Below are 23,789 nucleotides of genomic sequence, written 5' to 3' on the forward strand. Positions count from 1 at the left end.
AATGCATGTAGAAAAAAGCAAAAGTATCACTTTCCTCCATTCTCGGAGCTCTTTCTTGAATGGCTAATATAATTCAGAAATGGTAGACTCTTCACTTTTAAACTTTTGAAAGAATTGAACTGACTTGGCTAGGATACTCCAATGGACCATATGGTGAGATAAGCAAAGTCTGTCTTTCCTGTTCTCAGGTTCCCCTATTAATAGGCTGTTTCTCTCTTTTCTTTTTAAAATGTATTTATTTTTTCCAGTTTTATTCAGATATAATTGACACATAATATTATACAAGTTTAAAGTGTACAAAATAACAATTTGATATTTTTTCTCTTCTCTTGATGCTGACTTCTCTACTCCAAAACCTGCAGAAACTAAATGGTCTCATGCTTCTTCAAGTCTGTTCAAGGAAGTGACTTGATTAGTTAATTTACATGAAGAGCTGATTTACCCATTACCTGCAATCATGGCACTGATAACATCTGCACCTTCTAAAGCTTTAGGCCAATTGAGCTCCTTTGTTTAATTTCTGGAATCCATGAACTCAATTAGTGTTATGTTAGGAAAGAGGGCTTTTCTGGCATTTTTCAATCACATTTATCCTAACTAGTTATGATACTAATTCTTTCCTTTTCTTTCAAAGTTCCTTTAAATTCTAGTAATCTCTATATTTTAAATCTATGGGAAAGATACAAAGTCCAAATATATTTTTTTCTTGTTAAAAGATGAACAAACAGAGAAGAGAGTTAGGAAAGTATTCACCTAGATTGTGGAGGAAATAAATACCTTTGATAGTTTATTTTAGGAAACTTTTAGAAAATATATCCCCAGTATTCTCAAAATATATTGGTTAAAAAAAAAAAAGTCTACTGAACAAAATAAGATTACAAAAAAAATCAGGATGAAATAAAAATACAACAGTCTAAGATGAAAAGGTATCAAACTGAGATTAAAAAAAAGAATTCGGGCTGGCCCGGTGGCTCAGGCGGCTAGAGCTCCATGCTCCTAACTCCAAAGGCTACCAGTTCGATTCCCACATGGGCCAGTGGGCTCTCAACCACAAGGTTGCTGGTTCAACTCCTCGAGTCCCACAAGGGATGGTGGGCTCCCCCCCCTGCAACTAAGATTGAACACGGCACCTTGAGCTGTGCTGCTTCCTGGATGGCTCAGTTGGTTGGAGCGCATCCTCTCAACCACAAGGTTGCTGGTTTGACTCCCACAAGGGATGGTGGGCTGTGCCCCCTGCAACTAGAAAACGGCAACTGGACCTGGAGCTGAGCTGTGCCCTCCACAACTAAGACTGAAAGGACAACAACTTGAAGCTGAACGGCACCATCCACAACTAAGATTGAAAGGACAACAACTTGTCTTGGAAAAAAAAGGCCTGGAAGTACACACTGTTCCCCAATAAAGTCCTGTTCCCCTTCTCCAATAAAATCTTTAAAAAAAAAAAAAAGAAGGTGACCTTGTAGATTATTTCAGAAAGAGGAACCTCTTTGCAAAACAAACAAAAAAAAAAGAATTCAAAGAAATGAAAACTCAATAGCAGGATGTAAATCTTTGCAAGCAATAAAGAATAGAGATGACAATGCAGAAAATATAATCAATGGCATAAAATACAAAGTTGACACACTTCCTAGAATCAAGAGGAAAAGGATAAGGAAATGAATATGAAGATAAAAGATAGGATATGGAAGTCAGAAGAGTCACTGTAAATGATAAACCAGAGTAAATGAAAGAGAAGGAAGCCATTGAAAACTATTTTCAGTGCCCACTATTTCATGTATTGTGAAAGGTACAGAGTATTCTGCTATGAACAAAAGAGACTATTTCCTGTTCTTATGGCATTTAGGGATATGGAATGAAAAACATTCTTAGTTTTAAAAAACTACATATGTCACTTGAAAGAAGAATAAATGTGAAACGAAAATGGAACCATTTTCATGACTTTGAAAAAAAATCCATGTTACAAAGGATACATGAATTCCATGGCTTAGATACACTGATGTTCAAGTGTAAGTAGCCAACAGAAAGACTTCCTCAAATATGCAAGAAAATATACCACCTATGTACCCCTCCTGAAAAAAATGTACTCAACGTCATGAGAAAGATGACTCAAAATTAAGAACTAAAGAATGAAAAATTGTGATATAAAAGGGACATAGAGAATTATTTAGACACAGAGTGAAAAGCAAATTTAACTATGTCTCAGGTCCAACATCTCAGATTGTAGTAACAAGGAAGAAGATTGGGAGAGGGCAGAGAGGTAAAAGAAATAGGGGTGAATGTACGTTAAGTGACATTTTAATTAGGATACAGAGGGAATCGGAATTAGAATAGTGACGAGAGGTCCTTCTGATCTAATGATACATTAAGAAAATTGCAGTCTAGCTAAATAACGCAGCTTCCCCAAAGCCAGTGTTTAGCCGTGGCAGAGCTGAGCGCTAACATCATTCTGTTTTGCAGGCCTATGCACTTTCCACTCCCTTACACAGCCTCTGGTGCAGCTCTTCACCACACTAGTCATTCTTGAAGAATTGACTGAAATCACATCTGCAGCAGATGTGATCTCACCACTGAGTTCAAAAACCACCAAATCTAAGAGTATACCTTTTATGGATGGAAAGTTCTTCTTAAGAAAAGGACTATGCACATCTGAGGCATAACTAGGAATTCATGTTGTAATTTGAATTGCGAAGAAATTAAAGAGAACTCTTATTGTCTTTTAGGTCAGTGTACTTCACAACCGGTAATTTTCATACTGGGAGTATACATTGACTCTGGTAGAGTAAAACTAAATCTTAAAATTTGGAAAACGATGGGTTCTAAATATTCCCGTGACAAATATTACTGTTAATAGTACTACAAATATTACCAAGAAAAAAGGATGTCTAAAGCTAAGGGACAAGTCTTCTTACTGTTACTATAATTAATTTCAGTAACAAATTATAGGACAGAAAATACTGAAGATGAATCTCCTTATCCTGTGTATAACGCCTAAGGATGGGGAAGTTTTTAATTTTTTGCTTCTCTTCACTTTCCATAACCCTCAAAAGACACTTTGCCACCACACCACTCTGCAAAATCAACCCTCACGAGAACAATGCCAGTCAGATGACACATATGTGGTAAGCTAAACACATACATACTAAACAGCGAGGCAATGTAATTTAAAAAGGGATCATTTTTTTTAATTGTAAGAAAGTTACTTTCTTGAATGAGAACAGAATCAAATATATTGTACCTTTACAAAAAATACAAATAGAAGATAACGCATATATTGTATATTCTAAGTGCTTCACATGGAAATACAATACGTATGTTAGAACAATTGCTTGTCTGTTTACATTTGAGTTTTGAAGAAGCACAGTTCAAAAATGAAAACGAGGAAGCCAAGAAAATGTTGGCTTTCTTAACAGCTCTTGACAGGTCACTTTTATGATTCTATTAATATAAAACAAGCTCTAGTCCAAAGTCCTTCTTTACTATTCACGAGCTTATGTTCTTGATGAGAAACCTTTGTCACGTATTTTACAGTAATCTGTTTACTTCATCTCTGGTTAAAGGTCAATTTTTAAAACCATCTTTATATAGTGTGTGTACAAACTGATTGCTACATCTCTAATTAGGGAAAAGTAGAACTTAGAGCGTGCACAATGCTTATAAGAAACTGTTTAAAATGACTCAAGAGAGAGACTAGGCTGTCTGAAAAAAATGTGGAAAAAACCTGAGGAGTTTGCTACTTGGCAATAGGGCGTTTGTCATGAAATTAAACTGTAAGGCAGTGGATCTCAAGCAGCAGGAAGTTTGCCCTTCCGGGGACACTTGGCATTGTCTGGAGATGTTTTTTGGTTGTCATACTGGGGTGTGCGTGGGATTCTACTGGCATCTAGTGGGCAGATAGTAGTTCTTTCCAGTGTGGTGTACTGCTAAACACCACACAACGCATAGGACAGACGTCCTCCCCACAGCAAATTAGCCAGTCCAAAATGCCAACAGTGCTGTCACTGAGAAACCTGTGATAACCTGTGATCATAAAATCACCTGGTATGATCTGCTCATTTCACATTTAAACCCAGAGTTCTTGAATAATTTATGGAAGGTTAGAATAAAGTCTAGAATCCAGGATTCCTGACTTAAGCCTATGATCATTTACCGCTACTATTTCTTCTCTATACCACATCTTTCTTTCCAACCTCTTTCCCAAAGCCTCTGGAAAAATATGTCAGAGATTTCCCTCGGCACAGCTTGAGGTCTGGAGTACAGCATATGTATATTTCTCTGTGTGGATGCACTTTGTTTCAAAGCTCAACCTAAAAGCTTACCATAGCAACAGCAAGTCAAGATTTTTGAATTTACCTTTAGAGCCTGTTGCTTGAATCTTATGATGCAATAAAATCTTTTGATTATTTGGAAAAGGAAAAGAGAAAGGAATATTGAATGAGAAGAGCTTAAAAGTCAAACTATAGCAAGAGAATAAAATAATAGCAGGAAGAAGAGAAGCAGGGGAACACAGAAGTGGGAGGAAGTTAAAAAGAATCTTTTGTTACTTAACAATGTTCCTTTAAAAAATCTTGTAAGTAGGTAACACAAAACATCTGTTGAAATTAATACATGTGCAAATTTTAAAATACCACCAACAGTCCATAGCATGTGTTCTTACAATATTTACAGTTCATTCTGAAATGTCTCATTCTTTTTTTCTTTAAGATATTTATTAAAATATAGCTAACATACAATATTATTAGGTTCAGGTGTAACCATAGTTAGTTGACATTTATATACCTAAAGAAGAGATCACCGTGATAAGTCTAGTAACCATCTGACACTGTACTATGTTATCACAATATTATTGACTATATTCCCCATGCTGTACGTTACATTCCCATGACTGATTTGTTTTATACTTGGAAATTTGTACCTCTTATTCCGTTTCATGTTCCCCCCTTTTAATTTTTCAATTACAGTTTACATTCAGTATTATTTTATATTAATTTCAGATGTACAGCATAGTGGTTAGACATTTATGTAATTTAAGAAGTGATGCCCCTGACTAGTCTAGTACCCACCTGGCACTATACATAGTTATTACCGTATCATTCACTATATTCACTATGCTTTACTTTACATCCCTATGACTATTTTATACCTACCAATTTGTATTTCTTAATCCCTTCACATTTTTCATCAGCCCCCCCAACCCCACTCCCATCTATCACCCTGATTAATCTAGTACCCATTTGACACTATACATAGTTATTACAAAATTACCAACTATATTTCTTATGCTATACTCTGTATCCCCATGACTACTTTGTAACTACCAATTTGTACTTAATTCCTTCCCCTTTTTCACCCACCTCCTCAATCCCTTTTCCATCTGGCAACCATTGAAATGTTCTCTATATCTATGAGTTTGTTTCTGTTTTGTTTGTTTATTTTGTTCTTTAGATTTCACATATAAGTGAAATCACATTGCATCTGTCTTTCTCTGTCTGACATACTCCACTCAGCACAATACCTTCCAGGTCCATCCATGCTGCCACAAATGGCACAAACCCATTCCCTTCCCTGGCGGAACAATATTCCATTGTATATACGTACTACCTCCTCTTTATCCATTCATCCATCAACAGATACTCAGGCTGCTTCCATATTTTGGCCATTGTAAATGATACTGCAATGAACATATGGAAGCACATGTCCCCTTGAAGAAGCATTTTGGGTTTCTTTGGATAAATACCCAGAAGTGGGATTACTGGTTGCTTCTTAGTCTCTTGTTATAGCCTTTGTTTTAAAGTCTGTTTGGTCTGGTATAAGTATTGCTACTCCAGATTTTTTGTTTGTTTGTTTCCATTTTCATGAAATATTTTCATCCCTTTAGTTTCAGTCTGTATGTGTCTTTTGATCTGAAGTGAGTCCCTTGTAGTCAGCATATGTAAGGGTTCTGTTTTCTTATCTATTCAGCCAGCCACCCTACCTTTTGATTGGAGCATTTAATCCACTTACATTGAAAGTAATTTAAGATAGTACGTTTTTGTTACTGTATTATTGCCATTTTATTTCATTTTTTTTAAAATCATTTTTTCCATCTTAAAGTAGTCCCTCTAAGATTCCTTGTAATACTGGTTTGGTAATGATGAACACCTTTAGCCTTTTCTTGTCTGGGAAGCTCTTTACCTGTCCTTCAATTCTTAGTGATAGCTTTGTTGGGTAGAGCAATCTTGGTTGTAGGTGCTTGTTTTTCATCACTGTGAATATTTCCTGCCAATCCCCTCTGGCCTACAAAATTTCTGTTGAGAAATCAGCTGACAATTTTTTGAAATTGTCAGTTCCCTTGTAGTAACTACTGCTTTTCCCTTGCTGCTTTTAAGATTCTGTCTTTAACAGAATATTTGTCTTTAACCTTCGGCATTTTAATTATGATGTGTTTTGGTGTCGCCCTCTTTGGGTTAATCTTGTTTGGGACTCTCTGTGCTTCCTAGGCTTGTATGTCTATTTCTTTCACCAGGTTAGGGAAGATTTTCATCCCTATTTTCTTCAAATAGATTTTCAGTTCCTTGCTCTTGCTCTTTCCTTTCTGGTACCCTTATGATGCAAATGTTGGTACATTTGATGTTGTCCCAGAGATCCCTTAAACTATCCTCATTTTTTTGGATTCATTTTTTCTTTTTGCTGTTTTGATTGGGTGTTTTCTGTTACCTTATCTTCTAAATTGCTGATTCAGTCCTCTGCTTTGTCTAATTTACTGGGTTTTTTTAAAAGATTTTTTTTATTGGGGAGGGGAACAGGACTTTATTGGGGAACAGTGTGTATTTCCAGGACTTTTTTCCAAGTCAAGTTGTTGTGCTTTCAGTCTTAGTTGTGGAGGGTGCAGCTCAGCTGCAGGTCCAGTTGCCATTGCTAGTTGCAGGGGGCGCAACCCACCATCCCTTGTGGGACTCGAGGAGTTGAACCAGCAACCTTGTGGTTGAGAGCCCACTGGTCCAAGTGGGAATTGAACCAGCAGCCTTTGGTGTTAGGAGCACGAAGCTCCAACTGCCTGAGCCACCGGGCTGGCCCTAATTTACTGTTGATTCTCTCTAATGTATTCTTCATTTCAGTTATTGTATTCTTTACTTCTGACTGGTTCTTTTTTTATGCCTTCTATTTTCATTTTATGTTAGGAAACATAAAATGTTTCCTAAAATGTTTCTCTTTGTTGAAGTTCTCCCTGCGATCATTGAGCATCCTTATAACCACTGCTTTGAACTCTGAATTAGGTAGGTTGCTTGTCTCCATTTTATTTAGTTCTTTTTCCGGAGCATTGTTCTGTTCTTTTATTTGGAACATATTTCTTTGTCTCCCCATTTTGGCTGTCTCCATGTGTTTGTTTCTATGTATTAGGTAGGGCTGCTATGCCTCCTTGTCTTTGTAGAATGGCCTTATATTGTAGGTGTTCTGTGAGACCCAGTGGCACAGTCTTCTTGGTCACTAGAGCCAGGTGCTCCAGGTTGTCCCTTGAATGGGTTTGTGTACCCTCTTATTGTAGTTGAGACTTGGTTGCTGTTCGCACATCAATACGAGGGACTCACCCTTGTGCTGACTGGTTTTCAGGAATGGTCATGACTACAGTGGAGGAGCTGTTGTGCAGGAGCTGAACCTACAGAGCAGGATTCACTTTAGCAGGGCTCTGGTGCATGCCCAGTCTGCCCTTTGTGTATGTTGTCCTTGGAGGCAGTTGGGTGAGACTCTGATTTGGTGCAAAACTGGCCTCTGGGCATGCTGGTTCCCAGGGCCTCCTGGGAGGGGCCTGCTGCAAGCCAAGTTCAGCCACAGTCTGTGCCCTTCTTGGGGCCACCTGGAATGTGCCACAAAACAATCGACAGATGGTTGCCAGTCGTGCTGTGCTTGGAGGTGCCTTGAGAGGCCTAGCTGGGAACTGAGGCTGGCTGTCGCTAGTGCTGGTTTTAGGGCTGCTCAGCAAGAGGTATGGGACATACTGAAAGCAGATGCTGCTTGTTTGGGTTTTGTGAACTTTTGAGAGATTTTAGGAAAGTCTGCAGCAAGACAGGCAGTTTATATGGAAAAGCCACTGGAAGCAGCTTTGGTGTGCTGAAAATTAGGTGGAGTGGGGGGGGGTCTCTGGGAATCACCAGGGTGGGGTGAACAAACAGTGTTAGCCAGGTTGATGGAGATTCAGATATGGTGGTCACCTGCACCTTTTGAGCGGGAAGGGCTCAACAAAGACACAATGGCTTCTGCCAGCTCCTCCGTCTGGGAGAAAGCTGCCCCTCCAGCACTCATCCTGAAGCCAGACAACTCAGTTCCTCCGTGTATGTCTCTGGAGCTCAGAGACATACAGGGAGGAATTGAGTATGTTCTCGCACTGGAGCTCAGAGTGAGTGAGTCCATCAGTGAGCAAGTCTGTGCACAGGCACTTTAAGAGGAGCACCTAGGACTGAAGCTGCCCATGTCTCACTTAGACACAATCCCTGCTGGTTTTCACAGCCAGAAGTTATGGGGACTTCTCTCCCCAGCACTGGACCATTGGGCTAGGGAGTCTGGTGTGGGGTTGGAACCCTTACTCCTGGTGAAAGGGAACCTCACAGCTGCGATGTCCCTTTCAGTTTTTAATGGTGACACACAGGTGCCATAACATCTTGTTCCATGTCTCTGTTCCTCCTACCAGTCTTGAGGTGGCTTCTTCTGTGTGTTCTTAGTTGTAGAGCTTCAGTTCAGCTAGACTTTAGGTGATCCTCAGTGATGGTTATTCTGTAGTTTAGTTATAATTTTGATGTGGTCACGAGAGGAGGTAAGCACAGCATTTACCTACTCTGCCATCTTGACTGTAATTCCCATTTATTTCTTTTAACTGAATAAACACGAATCAACCCTTACTATATTCTAGAAACAAGACATTGTGGAGGCAAAGATGGCACTTAACCCTGTCTTCTGGAAACTCGCAGAAGAAACAGACATGTGAAAAGTATATCCAGTACAAGATACTAAGTGCAAAAATAGAGATGAGCCCACAGTAGGTATGGTGTGGTACACATTGTCAGTTCTGTTAATGTTGAGTGGCTCTGATTAATACAGGTATTTTCATCCTGTTATTGGACCTCTTTGTGGCAAGAAATAGATGTTCACAAGATAGAATGATAGAACTAAAAGAAACCACAGTTTGACTATGCTATCCATAGTAAAGAGTTCATACTTTTAATCCAGATAGACTTGGACTTGAATTCCAACCCCTCTCCTCAGACACCATCCCCCCCAACCCCTTTCCACACACACCTATACCCACATATTATCTGTTCTTCTTCAAGTCACTTATCTTCTCTGAACCTTGGTTATTCTCATGAGTAAAATTAGGAAACTAATATTCATTAAGTGTTTATACATAGAGCCTATAGTTAGTAATACTTAAAATTTGCTAAGAGGGTAGATCTTATGTTATGTATTCTTATCACAACCAAAATAATAATAAAGAGCATGGGAGGAAACTTTGGAGGTGATAGGTAGACTGGCATAGATTGCAGTGACGTTTTCATGGGTGTATACTTATCTCCAAACTCATCAAGTTGTATACATTAAATATGTACAGCTTTTTGTATGTCAACCACACCACATTAAGTTGTTTAAAAAAATACATAAAATGTTTAGTACCAGGCAGTAAATTTAGTATCAGTAAATATGAAATAAATGGAAGAAACGAATTATTATTGTTGTTACTATTTTTCTTCATAGTAAGAAGGTTGCATTCTTAGCTAAATGGCTTTTCTTAATACAGTAAAAAATTAAAACCCATTCCCCCTAATCTCTAGGGGATTTTACATAACAAGTTAGAAAAGTGTGACTATTTGTGTCCACCTTGGACATGTATTTACTATGTAATGTTCAGGCTGTAGCAGTCATCTGATCTAGGATTTCCTGCCTCAGCTAACAAGACATGACTATAGAAACTCTTTGTATAATATATGGATGGCTCTTCTATGGGTCTAATATGCCAATGTTTTTATTGACCAAAACAGCTGTTTTTATATGTTTTCTAAAATTGCTTTCTAGAAGCAATCTGGCTTGTAAATATCTCTACTTACATTTCATAAATACCTTTGCACATGTTACTAAATCTCTAAGTACATTTGAAGGTCTAAATTAGATGATAAAATATTCTTTCTATTATTTATTCAAGTTTAGAAATAATTCTTCTTAGTAATATATTTCCTCCACTTAAAACAGACTGAATGGATTGGAAGTTGCCCACACATTTTTTCTTGGAAAATTGTATTTGTCTATTTATCGCTCCACCCACTATACATTCACAGTTGAAAGGTGCTAAATAAGTCGCACATTTGAAAATGTCATGCATGTCTAATTTTGTGCCTGGCAACATATATATATATATATATTTTTTTTTTTTTTTTTTTAAGGAAAGTAAACAATATGCCACATTTCAAAAATTTTGCCAAGCCTTATGTTATTATTATACAGCACACGTAATGCTCCATTACAGCAATTTACCTATATAATTTCATAATAAAACCACATGCTTTTCATTTTTATGGTATGTAGGAAGATTGGATGGAAATAATATTGTTTGATCTTCCATAAATATAATTAATGCCAGAGGAAAAATTCTGAGTTATATCTTTTGCCATGGAATCAATAAAATTATGAGAAACAGAATTGAAATATATATACTTAAGAATCACAAAAGTGATAGCATAACTATTACTGAAAAATCTAAGTAAAAAACTTAACTTTAAATCAACATCATTATCAAAAACATTAGGACATTTACAAAGATAAGCTTATTTTAGACAATCACATTTGACATGTCTGTAAATGTGAATTGTTGACTTGTTAGTTCTTAAGTCACATCAGATAAACTTAACTTCATCTTAGTCTTGTCTGTTAGGTAGTGTTTATTAATTTTTTTAATCAATATTAACTCCTTTCAATGTGCTGATGGTTCATTCCCCTGTTTGTTTTTTTAAGTGACACTTTCATATTAAAATCTAAGATAGTGTTTGAAATATATCATTCTATTACTTTCTTTCATTTATCCAAGAACTATTGGAATACAAACCAGGAGTATTACTTCTCTTACTACTCCCCACCTCCAATGTGTACTGCTCCCAGGAAATGAGAACATGACCATTCAGGTAGTCAGACAAAGAACCCAGGAGTCGTTATTATTATTATTATTATTATTATTATTATTATTATTATTTTCTTTCCTTCTCCCTGAGAATCAGTACACAGTCCTGTCAGTTCCACCTACAAATAAATCTCAGTTTTTCACATCTTTCTATCTCCACCATCACCCATTACTCTGGACCATCATCATCTTTGTCATCAGGTCTTATCCTTCAGAAGAGTCTTCTTACTTCTACATTCACCCCATGCTGTGTTCCCAACCACACTGCACTAGCAAAGAACTAGATCTTTTAAATATACATCAAAGTTCTGCTTAAAGCATTTAGCTTCCACTCTTCTCCTTGAATCCAGAGAGGCTAAGCTTATCCCCACCTCAGCTGTTCCCACCATAACCTCTGCCTGGGAGGCCATTTCCCCACATTTGCATGTCTCAGATCGCTTTGCTTCTCTCACTATATTCTCTCTTCATGGTACTTAACACTGTTTGATTGTTTAAAAAAAATTAATGAACTTAAATTTTTTAGAGCAGTTTTACATTTACAGAAAAAATTAGGAGAAAATACAGGGTTCTCTATACCCCACTCCCCACTTCCCCAAACAATTTCCCTCAGTATTAACATCTTGCATTAGTGTGGTACATTTATGGTAATTGCTGAGCCACTACTGATAGAATTAACTGAAATCTATAGTCTAGAACTGAAATCTATAGTCTAGAATAGAGTCAATCTTTGTGTACATTCTATGGGTTTTGACAAATCCACAATGTCATATATCCACCACCATAGTATCATACAGAATAGTTGCACTGACCTAAACATCTGCTTCACTTATTCATCCCTCCCCACCCAACCTCTGGCAAAGCACTGATCTTTTTACTGTCTCTATAGGTTTGCCTTTTCTAGAATGTTGTATACTTGGAATTGTACAATATGTTCACTATTCGACTTTTTAAAATAGTAACTTAATTATTATCTATGTCCCCCTCTAGAGTATAGGCCTCATGAGAACAGGAACTGTATTTGTCTTATTCTCACCTTTGCCCACGGAGCCAACAACAGGCTCGCAGTGGATCCTCTGCAGGAATTTGTGGATTGAATGAGGATGAATGTACCTACCAACCCAGTAGAGAGCAACCACCTATACTTTTGAAATATTCCTTTCTCGAGTTGTTCTAGTAACTTTGGAGCAGACTTATGCAGGTTTCTGACTTTCACATTGGTGCTTTGCAGATTTGGGGGAAAGAAGAGTTGTTCCCGGGGCCCCAAGTGGTTGAAGGTGTGGCTAGTAAAGATCCTTTTGCCACCCGAGACCAATATGTCATGTAGGGATTTATTGAGTCATGTTGGATACATATTGAGTGAGAAATGCAAAATCTGGAATGTATCTTACATGTTAATAACAGACTCTGTGCTGTCTCCTTTTATCCTAGTACTCACAGGCTGCTCATGAATCTGCTTTCCCACTTTCCTCCTTTCATTTTTGTCTTTGCTCTTCTGTATCCTATTCATTTAGTCCCTGAACACTTTCCATTTTTATCACTCTTTACCCCTTTATATCTTCTGACCCTCCTTTTTTCACCTGTGAAGCAGAAAACACCCTAATTGTGACTGACAAGAGAGAGGGCCCCGGGAACAAGTCTTCTTTTCCCCAAATCTGCACAGCACTGGAGATTTCCTGTATTAAGGAAACAACGAACCAAATGTTTTGAAGTGTAATTAACCATAACAAGGAACCACACCCCCTAAAACATTAAAAAATGCCCAGAGATCTTTGCCATAATTTCCATAACCTTCAACTTTCTCTAATTAAAATCCTTTTTCCTTAACCTCAATCCACCATTTAATATATAAAAATCAATTTTCTTACTATATAGAAATCAATAATTCTTAAATTATTCTTTTGTTCATTGTATCACACTTTCTAGAAATCTTTTTTAATGCTTGGACCATAAGGGATACCCTGAATTCATTATGATGGAAGCTTTAAGGTGTTCTTACTACTTCCTATATTTAGACTCCAGGAAATATGCTTATCATCACTTTATTCAAGGCCTTAATTATTTTACATCCTTCAAGTTTAGACCTACTCAGCCTCTGTCTTTCCAAACTGATCCCCAATCTTTCTAACATAAACCCCTTCCCAGTAAAGGGAGCACAAATGAATAAAATCCAATAAGACACTAAACAACACTGTTGATTGTAGAAAGAATAAGTAGCATGATGGCTTTTGGGGGGGGCATTTGAAAACTAAGGAAGGACTGTTTTTTAAAATGTGCAAAATTAAAAAAAAACATAGCACAGGAAAAATATTAAAACACATTTATAAATTTCAAATATTTTAATATACATCACAGAATTTTCAAAAGAATAGGAAAACCTTATTCTATTTGAAAGGTAATTGTTAACTCATTCAATACCACATAGCACTGCCTAGTCTAGTGGGTGTAGGTTTATTTTGGGTTCTCTTTTTTAAATTAGAAATATACTTTTAAAGGCTACACATGTATGCTTTGTAATTTACAGAGTCATTTGCAGTTATACTTTTATATTTCTATAGTAGTCATTCACCTAAAAAAATAGTTGGTAGTGGATTATACTGTCTTTGAGTCTATATTCGTTTCCCTCTCATGTCTGAAATTTCATAAAATGCTGTCAGGGCTCTTTAAAAATAAGCAAATCATCCACTCTTTAAGGAGTAAGCTTGCCCCTAAGACACACTACTTTTAAAAATTTTCCCTGAGTTCCATAAAAATCATACAAAAGAAGAAATAAAGTAAGCCTGAAGTGTGCCTTTGAGACGTGGAAGACTTTAATTCACAGTGACCTCAGTGAATCACTTTATAAAGCTTCATTCTCAGGATTGATCAAGTTACTAAAAGCCTTAGTGTAATTTATAGCTTTATTCTGCAGGTCAGAATCCATAATTCCATAGGATTTCCTTTAGCTATCACTCTGCTGTCAGATAGGAAATTTCCCCACTTAGCAGGAGCAGAGTCTTGCTTCTGTTCCCTGTCTTTTCGACATTCATTTGAATGGTAATGTATCCAGCAATATTAAGCAGTGGGCTCAGCGAAGGATAAAATAGATAAAGAAGCCAACTTACCATCAAACACGTTACTATAATAACAAAGATGCTGAGAAATATGACAACAGCATAAAATCCTTCTTTGCTCCAGATTTTGTCCGCTTCATGCTGCCCTTGTAAAACATTTTTCTTTAAAAGCAAAAGAGAAAGTCCAACGTTAAATGAGAGCTTGAGGAGACTGGCGTTCTTATCAGACACTAAATGTAGTATTTTTAGCTTTATTCCATTCAGTGTAGAACACACCTACATTCCCCACTGCCAGATCTGCTTCTCAAACTGATGTAAGACAAGGGACTGCCGCCCTTAGACATTCAGAGATTATTTTATCTCCTGGACAGGAGCAAGCATACCCAACACAGCATACTGGAGCCAAGGCTTCGTCAATGTCCCTCAGTCTCTCTTGGTAATTACCTGGTTCCTCGGTAAGAGAGTTCTGTTCTTTTCTGTGTGGAAACTGTCTCTGAAGCTTTCCTTACTCTGAAGTCCCCTCCCAGCACAACGACACCCTGCTTTATGTGCTGTAATACTGCTCTTAACTTTTAAACAAAAGTGAAACAGGTGCAAACAAAATCTCATGATGCATTAATAAACAGAGCAACAATGTCTGGATCATTTCCTCCTTTTTTTTCTCTCTCTCTTTTAGCAAACCTTTCTTTCTAAAATGCAGTCTTCTGTCAGAATCTGATGCAAATACCACCTCAACCACATAAATTGTTAGGATATTGTATTTTATTTAAGCAACAGAGAACATCAAAAAGTGCAGAATTATTTACTAGTAAAGAATGAAATAAATCGTTTTAATTTGATTTATACTTATTTTTTTGCTTACTACTTGGGGGCAGTGGTTGGTGTGGAAGGGTAGAGAAGAAGCAGGAATAAAATGTGAATGAGTGTCTTAGTTTTTTTTCACTTAGTCTTTAAAAAAAAGCTCATTTTAGAGACTTAGAATCAAGTCTTATAATTCAATTAGTTTTATGATTCAGTGAAATTTATAGATTTATAGTTAAAGAAACTTTAATTTGAAACCAAATGGTCCACAACTAGAAAAACACATAAAAAATGTTAAATCATATTAAATGTTTCCAAATTCCACGTTGTTGAAGGCTGCTGTTTTCCCCCTTTAGTGAGAGTATTTTTCCTTGGATATTGTTTCTGATGATTAAGAAAGCCTTGAGCATCAAGATGCTGAATGATGAAAAGCCACATGAAGAGAGGCCCTGGAAAATGGGAGATCATTTTGGACATTTTAGTGGCAAATGAGTTCCCAGATTAATGTAACTACCGGGGTGACTTCAGCCTATATTATAAGGAAAAGAACAGTCTAGCTGATCATAGTCGACCCACAGAATCATGGGAAATAAATAGTAGTTGTCTCAAAAGAAAGAAAGAAAGAAAGAGAGAGAGAGAGAGAGAAAGGAAGGAAGGAAGGAAGGAAGGAAGGAAGGAAGGAAGGAAGGAAGGAAGAAAGAAAACTTTGAATAAAACCTGTTCTTGTGTCTGAACTTAGAAACCATTGCTAATTATTTTTCAAGCCTTTCAAAAAACAATAGGATACATTCACCATTTGTAAATTAGATAAAAATAAATATTTGCCTTAAAAAACATTTTATGAAAACGTTTGTCGTGAAACTCAAATGAGTCTTGGTGGGAAGTTGATGAAGACAGAACAGAAAGGGTCTGTTAAATGAGTTAAATTGTGATTAAAAACAATTTGAGGGAGTCTTTTATTGTTTGAAATTGTTGAGTTTTCATTTCCTTTACTTGTAAAACATTGATGTGCTCACTATAATATCTTGCCTACTTTCTAAGATATAGAAAAATTCATAGATATAAAAAATAATTTTGAGATATATTTTAAAAATATGTAAATGGAAGTAGATGGAGAATCTGAAAATACTTGCTTGGTGAAACCAAGTATCCTCTGGAAAGGAAATCTTGGGTTCAAATGGCAACTTGTCTTTTACTCTTTGACCTCATTCAGAACATATTTTATTCCAATGTGTCCATAAACATAGCTGGAAACTAATAAAAAAGAACACTCTTGAAGAAATCAGCTATAAATATGGAAATGAGTTTTTTTCAGGTAACTAAATAGCATCTATTGCTTGCTATAAAAGCAAACTAGTTAAGCCTTCAAGTAGGCAGCATAAATTTGACAAATGAGGATCTGAGCTTTAGTTAATGTAAAATTTGGTGGTTAGGTGGGTGGAAAGAGATTTTGTGTTCCTAACCTGATCTGGTTCATTTCTTTTTTGCCTGCTATAGTTCTACACCTCCTGTAATATCAACATGTTCCTTTCTGCTTAAGACAAATCTGTTTTGTTTCTCTTTTAACTAAAGCAGTGATGATGGAAGAATTAACCTCCCACCTCTTACCCTCCCACCCCCAGTTATAAAGACACATGTTTTGCACTCCCAGAACTTAGTCACTGCACTTGCTTGGTAAATACATTTCCTTCTGAGTCATGTTATTCCTGCTGAGCACTACTATATTTGCTGAGCACTACTATATTTGTATAGAGATCTAAAAAACTTGATAAGGGCAGGGTAATAAATGGAAAAGTTTGTAGTTAAGATCCCACAAATCAAAAGATTCACAGGACTCTCCAATCTAACCTTTGCATAAGGTTAAAGTGATGCCTTTTATGTTTTGTCAGAGGGCTGAGGTTTCAATAATTCAGAGGCTCCATGGCCCGGTCAAGTTGATGCCACTGTCATCTTTACATCTTCTTTTATAGCTACAGTGCTTTGCCTTTGAACCTTATTGCAGTAAAAAAATTTTTGAGGTTTTGTTTTGTCTTATGATTTGAAATTTGGGCAGTTTCTTGTATTACTATATTAACAACAATGGTTTCTCTATATCCTGTTTAATAATTTGATGCACTACAGTTTTCTTGTCTGTTTTTTTTTTTAAACCAATTCTGATCCCAGATAGTGAGAGAGATTCCCGAATGCTAGGAGAGCTGACACAGAGGCTTTAGGGGATACATCTCTTTAGTGGAGATGAGGCACACAGAATAAGAATGAAGTGGAAATATTATAACTTATATAGTGAATTGATTGACTCACGTAGGCAGATAAATGGAATGTAGCCTACAATTTGGTTTTGTTAGATGAATGCCACACTTCCGCTGTATTATGCACAAGGTAAACGATTTGGCCTGAGTGATCTGACACGTGTTAACATTGCACTCCTCCTCCTCGGCCTTGGATGGCCAGGACTATAATTCCTTAGACTGCTGGCTAATGTTCCTAGTTTGAAGGAACAATCACCTAACTCCTGGACTATGGTTTATATTTATTTGGTATTTTTTCCCTCTTTGTAAATATTCCAGGAAAGTATCAGTTGGCACATTGGCCTATTATTTAAAGAAGGTAATTTCCTCCTTGGAAACATAAGACCTGTGAAACTGGAGTAATTTGCAATTAAAATAACAAAAACCAAATCCTAAATCATTTTTTAAAAATATGAACGCAGAACTTATTGTTTCAATAGATATTTAATTTTATAAAACATTTAAAAATAGAAACTAAAATAATGAATTTAATTTTATTTCCCTGCTATTTGACTTGTAGGTAAGAAGAAGTCTAGTTTTATCTTTATGAGCATCTTATAATAAAATAGCATTTAAGTGCCTACAGTGTTCTAGGTACTGCATAAAAATGCATTTTTTAAAAATGTTGTTTTTCTCCCAAGAAACTTAGATTCAAAATGAAAACATAATAAACAAAAGTAATTCTCGATTTGGTATTTTTCTTTGTTTCCCCAAAGTCTTTTCTGATTAAAAAAAAAAAAAATCAAGCAAATAAAGAAATGACAACAAAAAAGCACATCCTTCCCCGAAAGCAGTTAATGTCAGTTTAGGAATAGATGCTTTGAGACATCATTCACAATGTTCTGTAATCCATGTAAAAGATGAAAAATCAAAATACGAATATTCATTTTTCTGTTAATAAACATGCTACCATAGTGGAGCTATAATTTTGGGATAAAAATGTGAAAAAATGGGTTGAGGCATTAGCTGTCATCACACATTAACCACAAAGATGAAGAAAGGAGTTGGGAAACTCACAGCATACCACCATGAGCTTAAACGACTACCAACAAATGCTTTTGCTGTGCACATGTCTGGAGCACCTACACACTGCTGACAGTTTTCTCCTTAGCTTCCTCCTGTTTCTGCATTTAGAGCTTCAGGTCAGAGAGTAATTCTGGGTCCCTTCTAGATGTGCTTGAACAAAGCCTCAATCAATTCATCTGCCCTTTTGAAATGGTCCTTACAGCCAATTAAAATACTTCCTAATCTCCTGTAATATAGTGTTTCCTAGAGTCCAGATTTCCTAGATTTCTCGAGTCCCACAATTTCATAAGAAATACCACATTTTGACCATCAAATACACTTTAATTATTGAAGTACAGTACAGAGCTGTGGTCTATCGTGGGTTAATAGTTCTGTGATTGGCAGTCAGGCTACACTCCTCACCTTCACTGGCTGGAGTATGTTGGAGGACCTCCAAATACATATTTCATTTTAACTGGTTATCTTGCATGGTGAGCTTCTCTTGGTTCACAAATATGGATGACTCACTAAGCTGCCATATTCCTAACGCGTTCAAAACGGCATTTAAACTCAGAATAAAGCAACAGGGAAGAATGCTTATACAAGTCACTAAAAGCTTACAGGAAGCAGAATAAATTAAACCAATGGTCTTTTTAAATTGTAAAGAATTTTCCTGGGTAAGATGTGTGGGAGTCAGCCTGCGAAGGACCTGGACTATAGGAACAGGGTTTGATAAACAAAAGGAAGCCACTTCAGAGTCACATGCAGGTAGGTCTGGGGAGGAGTCTGGGTGTTTAAGCTCATCTTGACCCTCTCCTCCAGCCTGTCTGAAATATGAGGTGGCCTCTTCTTCCTAAGAGCTCCCACGGCACAGTAAGGTAACATTATCATACCCCTGCATTCTCCTTATCTGCTTATATTTTCTTTGCCCAATTAGAACATACACCTATTGACAGCAATAATCATATTTGGTTTGTTTGTTTCCTCATTTATTCTTCTGTCTTTGGATACCACCTAGGACAGAGCTCGGTTATTTGTGTACCCATGGAATGAAGGCCCTGAGGACCCAGATAAAATGACATAGTATGTCTCTCAAGGAACTTGCAGTGTAGAGATGGACTTGAAGACCAACACAGGATAAGGGGATTTTGTACTAAGGTCAATGAGCACGCAAATCAATGAGCACTGACTTCTGTGGAAGCACAAGGGAAGGCTTCACTATACAGTAGACCGATTTTGAACCACGAAAGCTGTGTACATGGATCGATGTATGCACAAGCATAGAGGGAAAAGACAGTATGGGGGCATCATGGTACCTATTAAGTTTGGAGTTGCTGAAGCATAAACTAGGATAGTTCAGCAGTTATGAAGCCCAGCACACAAAGGACCATATACCATCTTAAGAAATACACTCTTGATTCTGTAGCACTTGGAAGGCCAAAGAAGAATCATGAGGTCAGGAGGGCATGGCCAGAATTACTTTAGCAAGCTTATTCTGGTGGCAAGAGAGAAAACACAGGGTGCGTGGGTGAGCAGGAGTGTTTGTGGTGGGGAGCACAGGAAGGGGAGCAAAACTATCAATAAATGCAGGAAGGCTAATTGGAGTTATTATAGTTAACGGTTCAGTGATGATGTACATTTTCATTCTGCCAATCCATCCTGTATTCAAATATTTGTTCGGTATCTTACTCTACATGAGGATTTCCACAAGTATTTAAAAAATTAATTCATATTTCAAGTCTATAAGATAAGGAATTGCCTTTTATTGTACCCATTTTGAACATGAAGAAACTGAGGCTCAGAGAGGCTGACAGACTTAATCTCACAGAAATTAAATCACCTGTCAAAAGTCACACATGCTGTATGTGGCTTTGGGATTCAAATGCAATCTGGTACTAAAACTTTTTATACCACACCTGTGATATTTGCTGAAATGAGAGGCAATGTGCTTTACTGAAAAGTGGAATAGATTAGGAATCAAGATGTCTCGATTTTAAACATTGTTTTATACCTCCTGTGTTTTGTGAGCTTGATGAAGTCATTTAATTTCTATGGGCCTAAATTTCTGTATCTATTAAATGTTCACATATGTTCCCTCCAGGTCGAATTCTGTGATGATTCTGTACATTTAATCACATATGTTTAAGATGATGATCATTCTAGCAAGTTTGTGAGAATGGGATAAAACTGGAAAATTAAAAAAGGGGCAGAATTCATTCAGGAGTGAGAATGGTGGAGTGGGTAGGGGAATTTAAACAGTGTCAAATTTGCAAAACACTATGAAGAAGACATCCATAGTTCTTAAGACTGGATTCCTTAGCAAAAGAAAAGTCACATTTCAAATTAATTCCAAGGGTATAGAAAACGGTGACTATCTGGTTCCTATTTTGGCAATGAAGGCAACAAGGAGAGGTGTATCTACTGAGGAAGAAAGATTTGAGGGTGTTTTTTTGGACATTTCAGTTTCAGGTAATCCATTGACAAATATATCTAAATGGCCTTTCTTCTAGACAATGTACTAAATAAGTCAAAATAAATTATAAGGCCATAAAGATCTGGGGAAGAAGAATCAAAAAGTGAAAATGAATTTCCTAAGGAAGACATATATGGGGTGCAGATCAGAGAATTCTGACCTTCGGGGAGATTTTTATTATCAAATAACATCCAATAAACAACATTCATAGCAAAGCTTCTTGAGGTTGGGCTGCCATGTCATGCTAACTGTGCAAATTTTTAGATAAAATCTTCCATGCAACAACATACCTCAGGGGAGACTTCTGTAATTCCAAATTGGGATAAACTTTGATGCAAAACATTGATATTAAGTGAACGCAGCACTTCCTCAGATGGCAGAGCATCAGAAATTCCTCCCTTTCGGTTTATGGGAGACACAAAAAGTTCAATACTGTTCTTCTTTCCCTAGTAAAAGCAGATTATTTGTATATGTTAATAGATCTTTTTAAACAACTTTAGGAAATATTTTTACCTTCCTATAAAAACATTAAAGAAAATCAGAACCCTAGCATCCTAAAAGGCATCTTGGAGATTACATTTATCAGTTGTTCGCTAGTACACTTAATATTACCAGCCTGAAATCTTCAATGGCCTTCTTTCAATTAATTGACACCTCAAGACTTGTAATTTCTTTTATCACTGGACGCTGGTTTATTTTCCCTTCCATGTTGTAATTTTTGAAATATACTGTTCAGATGTCCCTGAGTAATTGTGTTTCAAGAAGCATTTTAAAATCAAGTGAATTAAATAAAACCTGATGCCATAGTACAATTATTAGACATCGTAACTCCATATATTTTTCTTATAACTTGTATTAATGTGAAGGCTGGACTAACTAAGGAAGGTGACACTAGATGAGCTTTGAAATTGTTTCCCTGATTCTGTTCTTCACCTCAAATATGTCACACTTTTGAAGTCTATCTTTTGGTAGAAACGCATGTGTTGTGCAGTAATACTATACTTTCCTGTTAGTATCACCTCGTTAACTGAATGGAGACAGAGGATTTCCTACCATAAATGGCTGATAGGCCACATACACACACAAAAATAAACACCACACAAAAATGACGTTGCCATTGATAAATTCTGTTTTACAACTTAAACAATGTATTACAGGAGGGAATTATTGCTAGTCTTCTTTTTGATACATGAAGTTCTCTCATGCTAGAAAACTTTCTTTAATGCAATTTTTCAGAAAATTTTTCAGGTATAAAATGGAGTATCAATGTACTACTAGCAATCCAGAAAAAAACGTTTCTGTGTTTGCAGGGAACAACAGACAATGCCTAAGTATAACACAATACCAATGTGAAACATTTTTGTAATAATTTAAATAATTTATAACCTAATAACAGCAATAGTAGGAATAGAGGACTAGTCTTGTGCCTGATACACTCCTATGTACCTTAAGTCTGTTATATCATTTAATGCTCAAAAGCCCTCAAGGACATCGGTTTCTAGTTCTCTCCATTTTGCAAATGAAGAAACACAACTACAGCTTGCCTAAGGTCACACAGCTGGGACATGGCCAAGCTGGAAATGGAGTATAGTTCTGTCTGTCTGTCTCTAAAGCACATACTCTTATCATCGTGCACTGCTCTGTTGGGTGTCATTATAACTCCGCTTATTATAATAACTACCCTTATTTTTGACGCCCTATAGGAGTAGTTATTAGAAGGGGATTAAATATATGGTGATGGAAGGAGAGCTGACTCTGGGTGGTGAACACACAATGCAATATATAAATAATGTATTATAGAAATGTACACTTGAAACCTAAATAATTTTACTAATGAATGTTACCCCAATAAATTTAATAAAAAATAATAACTATTCTTAGAAACAGACATGCACAAATGCTACTAACATTCTTCCCAGATATGCATATCCCTCCATGGTTGTGGCAAATCCCTCTTTTATTCCTGCAAAGAGCTATTGTGCTCATTAAATTTATATACATAAAAGCATATCTAAGATATATATATATACACACACATATATATGTATGATATATATAAATTTATATATATATGATATATATTTGTAAATCTAGATCTAGAGCTAAGACATTTATGCTACCTAAATCTTTTCATTTGAGCAAGGTATACCCTGGGTATAAATAACCTATTTCACGCTTTCAGGATATTAGGGAAGGCTGTATTTCTTCTTCTATGGTACTGAGTTAAAAATTTTATTTTTTAAAGCTTATTTAGTCCCAGAAAATAGTTGACTCGCAGAATAAAGTCATTATGGAGAATGAAACAACTCATCCTCCACACACATGAAAATGAAAAGAAACCAACACCCTAAACCAACATAAAAAGCAAATTCTTCTCCATGTCAGGAAATGCAGATATTGGTGCAGTAGAAAGCTGAGCTCGAGCAGGAGAATCAGAATTTAAGGCAAGGAGAACGTGCATCCCTTGCTTGAGTTCCCATTGCACTGGAAATTAGGAACAATTTTAAAACTGTAAGATGATTCCAAAGTCCCTTTTCACAGAGACCTTAGGTGATTAGCTTTCTACAAAGAGAAAAATTTTCTGCTTTAAATTTGCCTTTCTTGGCCTGTGCTCACGCCCACCTTCAAGTGCAGATAGGAAAGTGTAGTTGAATGATCAAGCCTCCAAACACCTGAGAAAAGTGGGTAAGAAAGGCTGTAGGTGATTGACAAATAGGTTGAAAGTGGGTCCTATAGAAAAGACCCTTTGGGTTTGCCTCATCCCCACCCCACATATCTATCCAAGTTTTCTCTCGGCTTTTCAGAACTATCTAGTCTTGCATTCCTTTGGGGCTGCTGTCCTCAAAGATTGGTTCTTCATTGTTTAATTAAAATCCTCTGCTGTGCATGCAGTATCCTTCATCCTACTGATATACTTGAAGGGGTTTTTATAGATTCAGTCTGGAGACAGCGTTTTAACTGATACAGAAGGTATCACTCTTAGGAAGAATATTTGAGGAGTAGTGTCATATTGGTGAGACAAGTATTTTGGGCCCCTG

The 23,789-nt window shown here is 36.6% G+C and overlaps 1 protein-coding gene across 5 annotated transcripts in view; it reads right to left on the reverse strand.

Moving 5' to 3' along the window:
• The window catches only part of PTPRR (protein tyrosine phosphatase receptor type R), a 245,428-nt gene that overhangs the window by 87,566 nt on the left and 134,073 nt on the right, over window positions 1-23,789 (reverse strand). For 2 of the 5 annotated variants that reach the window (XM_033118286.1, XM_033118287.1), the window contains 2 exons: window positions 21,042-21,197; window positions 14,236-14,346 (listed from right to left, as the gene is read on the reverse strand). In XM_033118286.1, the coding sequence (XP_032974177.1) occupies window positions 14,236-14,346; window positions 21,042-21,197 (267 nt within the window). Of the gene's footprint in view, window positions 1-14,235; window positions 14,347-14,460; window positions 14,593-14,628; window positions 14,796-21,041; window positions 21,198-23,789 lie in introns of those variants that run through there. The other 3 variants (XM_033118288.1, XM_033118289.1, XM_033118290.1) reach the window with 3 other exon arrangements.

The sequence above is a fragment of the Rhinolophus ferrumequinum genome, chromosome 10, assembly GCF_004115265.2.
Source record: "Rhinolophus ferrumequinum isolate MPI-CBG mRhiFer1 chromosome 10, mRhiFer1_v1.p, whole genome shotgun sequence".
NCBI classification, from domain to species: domain Eukaryota; kingdom Metazoa; phylum Chordata; class Mammalia; order Chiroptera; family Rhinolophidae; genus Rhinolophus; species Rhinolophus ferrumequinum.